Source organism: Oryza sativa, chromosome 2 (assembly GCF_034140825.1).
Source record: "Oryza sativa Japonica Group chromosome 2, ASM3414082v1".
In the NCBI taxonomy this organism is placed as follows: Eukaryota; Viridiplantae; Streptophyta; class Magnoliopsida; order Poales; family Poaceae; genus Oryza; species Oryza sativa.
Window position 1 is genome coordinate 33,535,752 of NC_089036.1, and position 13,802 is coordinate 33,549,553.

At 44.5% G+C, this 13,802-nt stretch overlaps 1 protein-coding gene across 1 annotated transcript; it reads right to left on the bottom strand.

The window, feature by feature from the left end:
• Positions 1-5,159: 5,159 nt before the first annotated feature.
• LOC4330919 (subtilisin-like protease SBT1.4) lies at positions 5,160-7,776 on the bottom strand. Its single transcript, XM_015768730.2, has one exon. The coding sequence runs from the start codon at positions 7,753-7,755 to the stop codon at positions 5,383-5,385; it is 2,373 nt and encodes a 790-aa protein (XP_015624216.1). The 5' UTR covers positions 7,756-7,776; the 3' UTR covers positions 5,160-5,382.
• Positions 7,777-13,802: the final 6,026 nt, after the last annotated feature.

Below are 13,802 nucleotides of genomic sequence, written 5' to 3' on the forward strand. Positions count from 1 at the left end.
GAAATGCCATCGTATAAATGATTTTGTCTCAAAAATGCCATCGCTGTTAGGGTTCGTGCCGTTAAATACATTGTTCATCCTATAGGACTTAACGGCACGGAATGGACGGAACCCTAACGGCGATAACATTTTTAGGACAAAATCATTTGTACGATGGTATTTCTTGAAACTCATACTTGTCGATGGTATTTTTGGGACTTAGACGCTCGTCAAAAGCATTTCATAGATTATCTCATGTTGTTATGGCCGGTACATTTTCGTAGAAGGGCAGTTTGCTGGAGCAACCTTATCTCATGAATTAATTAATTCAAGCCATATAAAATAAAATCATTATCTATGAACCCACCGGGAGAAGGAGAGAGAACCTGGGACTGGGAGGAATGCGCGCGTGTTTGCTGAAGCGATGCCTATCGATATTGTATTATCAAGTTTTGCATCTGCAAAAAAAAGGAGGATAGGAGGACAGGGAAATCCAATTCACTGCTACAAAACCATTCTTGCAGATAACCCATCATTTTTACGAACAGGCTAAATGAAGATCTGCTTTAAAAAATACATAAGACTCCTCCGGTTAAGGTTGTCTTAAGGCTGCGTTCGGGAGGAGGGATCCCCGGCATGTAAAACGGAGCACGCATTATTACATGATTAATTAAGTATTAGCTATTTTAAAAAAAAATGGATTAATTTGATTTTTTTAAGCAACTTTCGTATAGAAACTTTTTGCAAAAAACGCACCGTTTAGCAGTTTGAAAAGTGTGCGGGCGAAAAACGAAGGAGATGGATTGGGAACTTGAAGAAAAGAACACAGCCTTAGTAGATTTGCTCATAAAAATAGACCTATTTTTTTCAGTTGGTGGTTTTGAGTCAATCCAGTCACACGAGTCCACCACGCACCGACAAGCTATTTTAAAATCAAAGGATGCTACCCTACCTCCGCTCATTTGTTCTTTTTCTCCTTTGCTCTCAACTCAATCTCTTCGTTCTTTTTATCAGTCTGATCCGTCGCCTTAATAAACATCTAAAGTATGTTTTTATTATACATTTATTGCTAAATTTATAGTTTTATGCTATATTTAGACTTAAACATGTTTTCTTTTGATAAATTTGATTGTACATGTTAGTATAAGATACCAATGTTTGGCAATGAGATAAACCCTTTTAATTAAATTTTAATTTATATTATGTATAATTTCACCATATCCGTGAAGTGATACCAATTTATTATATAAACCTGTTGTTGGTTTACATTTTTTAAATGATTTCTACCCTTTTTAAATGTGGATTTGAGCTTACATGCAAATCCAATTTTGTAAGGTTTCCAATGAACTAGCGGGGTGGCTCATACACATTGCGTGCAGTCTACTAGCATATATCATCGCATAGTTTTTCATATAATAGTGGTTATACTTTAGTGTTTGAAAAAAAGGTAGAAAGACTTTCGTATTTAATTGTGAAAGAAAAAAAATGAAAATGATAATAATTTTGAACTCTGACACGTCTGCTCCAGTGTGATCAAACGGTTTACATCTATATTCTGGTTAATTAGCATGGTAATTTCTGTGTCCATAAAGCAAACACAAACAATAGCTCAAAGATATAAAAATCTAAGGTATTTTGTTTCTCTCATTCCAACACTTTCAGACTAATATTGGAATTTTTTTTCACCATCTCTTGGGACATTCTTTCACCACCAAAGATGGGATTGTATATTCATGATAGTTCTCGTTCCAAATAATTAAGAAACATCTCTCGCTATCAACACTAACTTTTAAGATTACAAATACTCATCTTCATCTTTATTATTAGTTTAATTAGTTTAGGAAAGCTTCCAATATACATATAATTTTACTATTCCAAATTTCAGATATTTAATTGCTTGTACTCTGATATTTTACATGGACAATTACTGTATTTTTTTCAATTTCGAATTTTAGTGAAAACTTTATGTTACTTTTGGGATTTGTATTGTAATCAAATTGCTTATTTTATTAACTTTTTATTTGGAATTTTAATTAATCCATGTTGTTCGGTCGCTGTCCATGCCCCGATGAGTTGTTGTCCAGGTACGTATAGACGTTCGTAAGGCCACGGCATGAATTAACTACTAGCTATAGCCTATAGGGTTGTTCAATTATTGCAGTTGCTCTGTTACTAACAAATCTAAGCCGTCTGTTGTTTCAGGGTAGCATATATTGGCTACGCAGATCAACTTCCTTTTGGATAATAATCGAAAGGTTTTCCAGTCTATGCCATAGACAGCAACCATGCACGAAATTGTGCCTTTTGGCCATCATCAAGGGGGTTTAATTTTTTATTCAACGCTGCTATACATCCGACGGACGTGTACGACCAGCGTACGACTCAACGGCGAAATACACGGCGTAAACCCAATTGAATTAGCGATCGTTGCAGAAGTTACGGACGGCGGATGGCCAATGACGTAGTCGTACGCTGTTTGTACGCGTCGGTCGGACGTATAGCATTTTCGTGTTTTTTATTCCCTGTAGACTGCTTTTAGGTGGTGGGCTGACACATCATCCAAGCCCTATATATTCTGAAACCAAAATCTTCGAGCTATTGTAGATTATGTTGTTCTTATCTCATTGTCTGCCCAATTGGGTACAACTGATTGGATTCTTTCTTTGAAAAAAATGGAGCCAGGAGCTGTTTTTCCTCGTCCTCCTTAGAAACAACAAGGCCAGATGAATTTTGTGGCCGATAGTACTCGCATAGAAATTACATTTTGAAATTTGCAACGATTTCCACATTCATTATTACCGATCTAGATATGAATATTCCGTAGTAATTTTAGTACAAGTTTGAAATTCAAGTTTAAGCAAAAGTTATAGTGTGCTTGTGCAAGCAATATGATCCGTAGATATTACTATCGTGTGGTGTCAACCAAGCTATCGTCGCCATGATCAGGGATTCATGATGAAATTTGCATATTCAAAGGGAAACCTTATGTTTAAGGTAAGGGCAAGAGCTATACTGATCAATTAAGAAGGATGTAGAGTATGATAAAAGGCAGACCGTAAAAAGGGCAACTTAATTTTGGGGTTGAAGGTTTCGGCAGTCCAATATTTAATTATGACCAAGAATGTAATATTCTGAAACGCCTGAGTCGGGCGTGTTTATGTGTCTGATCCTTCCCCATTGATTCTTCATTGATGTGACTGCTATTAACACTTGTCAACATCTCACTCAAGCAAGCGTAATGTTTATATATAATATATATATTCACTCATGCGTAGGTTTTCAACCAAACAATAAAACATAGACATGCCTGGTCAGGCACAATGAAACACCAGCTTTTCTATTACACATGCATAGATTGTCAGTCAGGTCACCTACCAAACAAGCCCGTTAGCCCGTTGTCTGTCTGACACGTAAAATCAAACAAATTTCTTGGTTCGAACCAAAGACATAGAAAATGCATGTTTACTGACCCACTACATAAATCCATGTGTAATGGAGTCATGCTGGGGAACTCATAATTTCGGTTTGCAACCTCATTTAGTTCTGGGTTACATACCGGAACACCCAATCCAGTACTAAAGATGCTCATCTTTAGTCCTGATTGAAATAACCAAGAATAAAAATGGTAACAACAACCGGGACTAAAGATGGTAGCGCCTTGTGTTACCAACTGGGACTAAATGAGTTTATTTTCTTTGTTTTTTACCTCTTGCATATTGATTTTCCCAAATCAAGTTGCTCCCTACATCCCCCAATCACATATAAGATAACATCGTAGATCAAATACATCATAAATTCTAAAAAAAATACATCACAAATATATCACAGATAACATCATAGATTCACATCACAGATCAAACACATCACAAATTCTAAAAAAAAAAAATCCTCCGCCTACCGCACGGCTGCGCCGACGCCGTCGAGCCACCGTAGCTCCACCGCTGCGTGGCCTCTCCTCTCGCTGGATCTAACGGAGGGGAGGGCGAGGCCGCCGCCGCCGCTTCCGCCGCCCGGCTGCCATTGCCGCTTCTCGAGAAAGCGAGCAAGACAGAGAGAGGCAGCAGACAGAGAGAGCAAGCGAGCGTGGGAGAGAGATAATAAATAAAAGGTCGTGTGGGCAGATCGAGAGAGACGAGGCAAGAGAGGATAAGAAAGTGGGAGAGAGAAATTTAGTCTCGGTTGGTGATATCAACTGGATCTTTAGTCCCGGTTGGTGATACCAACTAGGAGTAAAGATCGTTTGGGGCCTGACACGGCCTAACAGCTATTGAACCGGGACTAAAAATGATGACTAAAGATCATAAAGTACCATTGGACTTTTGAACTGGGGCTAAAGATATTCTTTAGTCCCTGTTCCTATTTGAAAAGGCACTAATGTGATTTTTGTCATTCGGGCAAAGATCACTTCTCCTGATCGGTGATGTTGGCCCATGGGTCCCACCATCATATATTATTAAACTTAAACGTGGCCGTACATCAAATAAATCGATTGACGTTGGATATGCTCCATTGTACTATTGGGGGATGGGCTCTGAAGGACCCTCTGGGTCCATCGGCTCACCCAAACGGGCATTTATCATGCTCACTTTCTCTTTGTCAGAGGGGTTCCACCCCACCCCCGAAGGGATGTGGAGCCTTCAGGCCACCCCTAACCAAGCCAGGACCGTCTACCTCGTCTTTAGAGGAGCAAGTGGATCTGGACCCGGGGCTGTGGCCTTGGAGAGGTAGAGATAGGAAGATGAATGGGAGCATTGAATTTTCCCACCTATGTGGTCAAACTCTGGTTGCCCGCATTGCTTGCTGTAGTCGAGGCCGGTAATCTCAGTCTTATTATGGATGGTCCAGACCCAAGATTCCCAGGATTACTGTCGGCTTGCGAGCCGGCATGGGCTGCTCGGCGGCCCTCCAAGAAATCCCTCTATAGTACCCCTCTAGAGGGGCCCACCGGTCAGCCAGTAGGCCTAGAAATGCCTATATGCTGCCCATAGCCATAGGGCTATGGTTGTAATCTTCCATGTACTTAGCCCTCTATAAAATACAGTAACCGCCATGTTGAGGAAGGGGCAGATATTTGATTCTTTGGCAGACATATCTGTTGGACTTTGTTCCAATAGGTACTTTCATGACTCACGTACATCTAACCTTGCACAATCGTCCTTATCTCTTCATGCATTGACAAATTTGAGGACAATTTACTTCAGATTTATTTATTAATGCATACGTGCTGATTATACAGTAGCAGCCAAGCAGCAAGTGCTAGCGGTAGCAGGAACAACGATGACAACGCGTTTTTCCCGGGTTCATCCATACAGTACTACGTATGTTACGTTTACATCATGGCACCATCTGAGATGATGGCCTTCAATTACTATAAACGTACGATACAATGTCACAAGTGGTGATTTATTTCCAGGTGGCCACGACGGGGCTCCTCACCATGTGCTGGCCATCGCTCCAGACGATATCTCCCCACGCGTTGTATGGCGAGTTGCTTGACCCTGCCGACAAGGTGATCGCATAGTCAAGCGTCTTGCGCTGCGCGTTGAACGTGAGCCTCATTGGTGCCACCGTGAGCCTAGTGCCAGGCGGCGCGGTGATGGTCACGTCGTACACGGCGTTGGTGTTCGCCCCGACGTTGGTCACGGTGCGGCGTTGCGTTACCTGACCACCGGACCTCGCAAACACCATGGAGAATGCCGGGTAGTTCAGGTCCCCGATGGGCGGCCGACGTGAGCAGTAGGTCGTCGTGCTGTCCCTTGTGAAAATCGCTATCTGGTTTGGTGTGTAGCCAAGGCCGCAGAGGAAGGCGATGTAGTCGTCGGTGGTGGCGTTGTACACAAGGCCAGGGTCGAGAGCGTTGTTGGGGTCAACGTGACCAGAACCGAGCTCAAATGGCCCAGCCGCCCGCCCATTCACTGACGACATGATGGCGTTGCCGCCGTTGTCCACCTCATAAGCCGTGGTCATCATGGCCGATTTGATCGCCGTAGGGCTCCAGTCTGGTCGTGCCACCTTGAGCATAGCAGCGATGCCGCTCACGTGAGGGCACGCCATGGACGTGCCAGAGATGATGTTGAACTCGACACGCCTCGTGTCGATGCTGAGGGAGCTTGGCGAGTTTTCTCCTGTCCATGCGGCGAGGATGTCGACGCCAGGGGCGATTATGTCCGGCTTGAGTATCTCAGCCACAAAGCGGTTAGGTCCACGGCTCGAGAAGGCCGCGACCCTCGGAGCATATGGTGATTGGCTGATCATGGTGCCGCGAAATTCAATTCTTGCAACCGGGTTCGCCGCCGATTGCGTGTACGAATAGATTGCATTGGCGTCAGCGAAAGTCACTGTTGATGCCGGGATCAAGTCGGGTGAACTCAGGAAGAACTGACCATAGACATTTCTACTTGGAACGATGGCACCAACACCACCGGCTTGTTGGACAGCAGCTTCTTGTGCGGGGGCATAGCCGATCTCGCAAAGAACTATCTTGCCAATGACTATGTTGCGAGAGAGCTTCCCAGGTTCACACAATCTAGAGCCAGCATCACCACTGTATACTAGTGGTATCAAAGAAGCAGCTATGTTCCGACCTGAGTAGAGGGAGGTGCCGACATAAGTTTCGCCATTTCCGAGGATAATGTTTGCTGGGAACCGACGGTTTATGCTTGACGCACCAACCGTGACCATCCATGGTGCAAGGTTATTAGCAGTAGACATGTCAGGGCCGTCGTTCCCGGCGGCAGCAGAGACAAATATGCCTCTGCGGATGGCATTGAATGCACCAACGGACGTGGGTTCATTGTAGAGTTGTTCACTCCGACCACCCAGGGAAAGAGATATGACATTTACTCTATCTGCAATCGCCTCATCCATGCCCGCGAGGATGTCAGAATCATAACATCCTTTTGCCCAGCACACCTTGTAGATGGCAATATGCGCACGCACAGCCATGCCTTGGGCGGTGCCATTGGCATAGCCAAATAGGTTGGCGCCAGGGACCGCAGATCCTGCGGCAGTAGAAGCGGTGTGCGTGCCATGGCCTTCGGTGTCAAGTGGTGACTTTGACTCTTGCGTCTCATCGATGGGGTGGCCTAATGCAGCCTCGTACCCTCTACAGAAATACTTTGCACCGACGAGCTTGTTGTTGCAGTAGGCAGTCGCGTTGAAGGAAGGGGTTGAGATGCAGTGGCCACGGAAGGTGCTCGGCGGCGGAGGCAGTGATGGGTCAACGGTAAAGGACCTACGGTTCTTAGGATAAACACCAGTGTCTACCACTGCGATCACTGCACCAGTGCCACCATCGTTCGATGCCTGTACGAGGCCGTTGGACGGTGAGAGGCCGAGGAAGGAGGGAGACAGAGTGGTCTGCAACTCATTGCGCTTGTCGGGGAAGATGGCAAGGATGCTGGGATGGTGCACGATGTGTGTAGCCTGGTGCTTCGCTAGCTTCGCGGCAAAGCCTGTGGCCGCGTGGGAGTATGCATAGACAAGGCGTGGTGTTGGCTCGCTTAAGTGAGAAGGGAGGATCCCTTGGAGAAAGGAGGTGTAGTGTGCAATGGCGTGCTGGTCCATGCATTGCGAGGCATGAGTTGGAGGTGTCGCATGCACATGTGCAACATGTATGATGTAGGTGGATACATCATCTGTTGCATGCTCAACACCTACTGATGTTGCTAACACTAAGGCATGTAGCAAGCTAAAGACGACCAAGAGTGTCTTGCCCAGCCCCATGGAGACAAATGAGATGTCCGGATGGACCATAGAAATTTGTTTGAGATGCATGGTGTGTGTTGTGAATTGGTGAATCTTATGATAAAGGCATCAAGGGGTATATATACAAGCAAAATAGTACTATTCTAGCTACATAATGACTTTGAGAACACTTCATAGATAGATTAGATGGACTTTCATCTGTTTGTATTTTGTACTTCCTAACGAGGGAGGGAAAATTTTCAAACTTTGCATGTGCACTCTCCGTAATATAGATACTTGATCATTTTAGGTGGAAAAGTTTTTCAAAATTTTGCCTTTTGTTAGAGTCTTTAACCTATGATTCACACAGTCAATTGAATTTTTAGTCATCAACATATTGATAAGAATAAAATTAATCATATGAGTGAATGAATACTTAGCTATCAGTGGCGTAGCCAGGAATTTTTCCTTGGGTAGTCCTAGTTCACACATTCATGTCACATGGTAAAATTTTATTGCACCATAAAACTGATATACAAATACAAATTTAGTGAAAATACTATAGAAATAATGTCTTCCAAGATCCATAAGCGGCTTACTTAACAAGCAAGTTCAAAATGTGCAAATATTACAACATAGAGAGTTCAACAATCAACATAGATCTTACACATAAATAAAAAATTAAAAAGCCACTAATATAACAAATTATAAATCCTACAAACAATAGCAATTAGCATTTAGCACACATTCATTAATCTAACAATTTATAAATTGCATTCTCACTTTCTTAGTTATTCACACTTCACAGACTCATTAATTCTCTAATCACAATTCACAAATCTAGCCATTTAGGCAGCTATTTCTTACCAGGGCTGAGCCACGGAGGGGAGGGGACGGCGGCATGGCGCAGCGTCGGTGACTCGGCGCGGACGGCGGTGGCGGCGCCGGCGCGGACAGCAGGGAGCCGGCCAGCTGAGGACGGCACCGGGCGCCGGCGCGGAGTCGAGGTCTCGAGGAGGCTGGCGGCTAGCGGCGTCGGGCTCAGGGTCTCGGGCGAACTGGCGCTGCTGGGCGCTGGCTGGTGGCTGAGACGCTGAGGGAGGGGAATCCTCCAACCCTAGATGTTTCTGGGCTATTTGGGCCTAAATTTTTTTTTTGGGGGGGGGGGTGGGGGTCTCTGGGCCAGATTTTGGGGTAGTCCCGAGCCCACAGGGACTACCCCTAGCTACGCCCCTGACTTAGCTTTAATATTTTATTTGGATTAAATTTTAAGATATTATGAATGCAATTTGTCTATGAATTGAAGCATGGCACAATGAGTCTTAAAAAAGTAATTAGTCAAACTTGATATTTATAGAGGGAATTGCTAGTTTTCATGTGACTGAGATTTCTCTCAATCTCCGTCACCTCATCCATTTCCATTGGATTTCAATCCAATGGCCAGGGAACCAAGTTCCGGATGAGGAGGAGAAGGGAGAGAAAAGGGGTAACTCATCAATGATAGCGACAACGTTAACGATTTCGTGTTAGTGTGGGGCAGGGTTTAGAGTTTGGAGTAGGAGTTACGGGAGGAAGGGTTGGAAGAGCGGAGAGAGACCGGCTGGAGGGACGGTTTCCCATGACACGGTAAGCGACGAGGTAGCATCGGCGTTGTTGGTTTAGAGGAGGGAGCGGGAAGAGCCCAATTTGGCAAACCTTGCCAGCACTTGGTGGCGCCCAAAAATGCTAATGTGCATTGATCACGCAATCAGTTTCTATACGTACGGAATATGCATAAAAAAAGTGTATATATATATATACAAATTTTCATATGTATACATATAAATTTTGTTTGTATACATACAAACTTTGTAGTATACATATAAAGTTTTGTACGTGTATGTATATTTTTCATGTAATTTATATGCCACGCATAAAATTTTTACACACAATATTTTTAGATAAATATACAGATTTTATACGTATATACTTTGCATACATTCGTGCATGCAAAATTTATACATATGTATACAAAATATATACATATGAATATATACCTATAAGACCAACCGACCGTGCGGCTGCGCACGCACGGCTGGTCACATATCAGCGGCATTCGGTGGCGCAGCGCCAATGAGGTCGGGAGGGGGGATGAGGTGGGAGAGGCAACGTCGCGTGAGGAAACGAGCAGTCAAGCTCGCATGCATTGCAGGGTGGAAGGGGAAACAGATCAGGTAAAATATCCATGATGCATGAATCTTGACACGATATGAGCCATTCAAAAGTCACTGAAATCTCTTTGGTATTTTCGAGTGAGACCAGACACCCCGTTATAGTAAATCATTGTATGGCTGAAATAAATCTAAATATTACTTCATATTTTATATTTAATTTGGTCATGACCAAAAACTGAACTATATATATGACCAAATTAAATTCTATAAAGTTCCAAAAACAATTAAATACTCCTATAGAATTAATACTTCCAATCAAATAGTTCAGTCACTGGTAGAGAAATCATCTTTGGTCGGTCGACCCAAATCCACAATAGTCTCGGTTCCATTAAAAACCGGGACTAAAAATGATTTTTAGTCCCGGTTAATAAGAGGAAGATCTTTAGTCCCGGTTGTTGTTACCAACCGGGACTAAAAATCATCTTTAGTCCCGGTTGGAAACTTTAGTCCCGGTTGATTCCATGTCAGGCTGTGTTAGGGCCCTATGATCTTTAGGTTTTTAGTCCCGGTTGGTGTTACTAACCGGGAATAAAAATCAAAACACACTATATAATCTATAGTACCGATCCTCTTTTCCCGTCCACACAACAAACTCCTCCCTCTATCTCTTTTTTAACTCTAACTTCTTATCTCTTTCCTTATCTCTAACTCCCCTCCTCTCCTTCCTTTTTTCCTTCACCAAGTGCAAGCGGCCGGCGCGGAGGCGGTGACGCGGGGGACGGCGCGGAGGCGGCCTGCGCGGCGGCGGCGGCGGGCGGCCGGCGCGGCGGCGCCGGGGGCCGCGCGGAGGCGGCGGCTGCGGTGGGCGGCCGCTCGGCAGCGTCCGGCGCAGCGCCGGCTGGCCGGCGCGGAGGGGAGGAGGGGAGGCGGCAGTGGCCGCCGGCCGGATTTTTTTTTCTTTTTTTTTTTGAGATGTGAATCTGTGATGTATTTTTATGTGAGATGTGAATCTGTGATGAATTTTTTAGAACCCTGTGATGTAATTTTTTTTAAGAGTTTGTGATGTATTTGGAGAAGATTTGTTTGAGAATTTGGAGATGTTCTGTAATATGTGATGATTTGGATATGGGAGGGGATGGTGTGAAATCAATATTCAATATTAAAAACAGAAAAAAAAAAGAAAAAATATCTTTAGTCCCGGTTGGTGATGCTCCATCTTTAGTCCCGGTTGGTAACACCAACCGGGACTAAAAATTGATTTTTAGTCCCGGTTATTTGAACCGGGACTAAATATAGCGATCTTTTGTCCCGGATTCGTAGTCCCGGTTGGAAAACCGGGACTACAGGGGGTTACGAACCGGGACTAAAAAGCATTTCTCCACCAGTGAGTTTTTGGTCATATGACCAAATTAAATTCTATAAAGTTCCGAAAACAATTAAATACTCCTATAGAATTAATACTTCCAATCAAATGTGGAATTAACGGCAAGCATGTTGGGTTCTTATAGGAATCCACCACTCATTTCTGTTCTTCTATTGTGGTTTCAATATTTTTGTAACGCAGAATTGAGCTCTTATACATATCTAATTGCGTAACGCTTTCGATGATGCTTGCTATGCCGACTTTAACGAACATATTGTTCACTTGTTCAGCGTTTTCCATTCCTTAATGATTATTTAGGTTTGTAGAGCAACTAGCTGAATTAAATCCCTAGATGTTATTGAATTGTTGCTTTGTTGCTGATAAGTTATTAATTACGGACAAGCTAATACATCAATTGTTTTGGAGAGCTTTAGCTATGGACTATGGTGCCTATGCATGTATACTTTCTTTTAGATAAGAGAAGTCAGGGCTATATCCTTTGTGCTATAAACTGTAACTGTCTATAATTCTAACCAGAATTACGCAAAATTCGTATGAATGGCCTATAAGAGTGCTTTAGGTGGCGCACCAGAACATCGTTCGATTCAAGGGCATGTTCTAAAACCAGCTTTTCGATCTAGTTCTTGTAGATTGTGATGTTGATAGTTTCTAGATTATCACATCGTGGTCCGTTGGTACGATTGATCGGATTCTTCATGTCCTTCGAGAAAAAAATACCTTAGAAATAACGACGTCAAACGAAGTTTGTACTTCATTAAGGTACTTGATACGACACATTCTGAAATTTGCAATGACTTTCCCACTCGATGTCACCGTACTAGGTAAAATTGGGGACCAATCAATCCGTGCTAACTTAGGTACAAGTAGGGGTGTAATGGGCCTAACTTTTTAATCTATAAAATTCAAAGGGTTAATCTAAAAAGCGTGGTTTGAAATTTTAAACTTTCGAGGTAAAAGTATTTAAGGGATGAGTTGGTTTGTGAACATCCCATAAATTCTAACCCATTACCACCTCTAGGTACAAGTTTGAAATTGGAGTTTAAGCAAACCTAAGCATGTAGGGATACAAGCGGTCTACTCTGTCCTTTATCTGTGCAAATTAAATCCCATTTTTCGCGTGCGGCTGAAAATCTCAACCACACGTGAGAAACAAACGCACCCGAAGGGACGTACTCCGGATATGCACACCTAGCCTGGCATCCTGACCCATATAGACTCCGTTGGCCTATTTGAACTTCTTACAAGCGAGATGATGTTTATCTCGTTCTAGGTTCCAACCAAGCCGAATATTTGCAGGGGTGCAAAACAACTCGAGGGTGGCCTAGCCCATCCAATCGCTGCGGCGGCTGCCTGAGCGCATTGGCATCACATCCATCTCTATCTTCGACCGGTGCACCGGTCTAGCCGAGTGGTGGAGTGCCCACACCGCCCAGTAGCTCCACCTCGCTTGTCCCCACTGCACCACCCATTGACGGCGCACCGCTCGGCTGGCAGCTGCCCACCCTCACGGCCTCACCGACTCCGTCGACGAAAGGAAGACACGCTAGCTAACTCGCGCCCTTAGGCCTTACCTGTCCATCGTTGCTACCTTTTATTTTCTACTCCATCCTAAAATATAAGTGGGATAAAAATTGAACAGAGAGATGTTGCATGCATAGATAGATAAATATGATGTGTGCTGAGAACTTCTAACGTTTTACCACGTGTCCGGCGTCTGGAGGTAAGCATTTTCGGAAGGAAGTGAGGACCCCTCTGATGGGAAGAAAATTATACAGGACCTAAAGGGAAAGTTTGGCACTCTGCACTTGAGCTCATATAGAAGATGACTACATCAAGATTCGTGCGGACACATGACACTCCAGATGAAAAGTCTTTCTAGATGGGTATAATTTTCTTCCCCCGTATGATGGACCAGACATCTAAAGCCTGGCCCACCGGGCAGGGACTCCCCCCGTAGACGTGGGCACAACATCCGAGAACACTGGGTATAAAATATAGATGGCCAAAAGGTTTGCTCGTCATGGCCCAGCCCAGGCACGGCCCACCAGCCAACGGGCCGGCACGGCCCGATCGGCACTTCGTGCCGGGCCGCGCCGGCCCATGGGCTGCACCTCCCGCCCAGGCACGGCCCACCAGCTATCGGGCCGTGCCGGCCCGAAGGCACGGGTGGCCCATCGGGCCTTTTTTAAAATAAGTATATTTTCCGTCCCTTCTCTTTGGGTTGTTACATATGTATAGCTAAAATAAGTCTAATTTCCATCCCTCCTTTTTTGGGCTGACATATGTATAGCTAAATAAGTCTACTTTTCGTCCCACCTCTTTAGGCTAGCATATGTATAGATAAAATAAGTCTATTTTACATCCCTATTCTTTCGTCCATGGCATATAATATGTCTATTTTTACTCCCCTATTTTTTTTATATCGGGCCTGGCTGCCGGCCCATCGTGCCGTGCTGGCCTGGTCGTGCTGGGCCGGCCCAACGTGCCGGTGGAGGGGCCCAGACACGGCCGGTATTCAGGCCGGGCCGGCACGGGCCTGACCTCCGTCAGGCCATGCCGTGCTTGGGCCGGACCAAAATGCCGTGCCATGGGCCGGACCG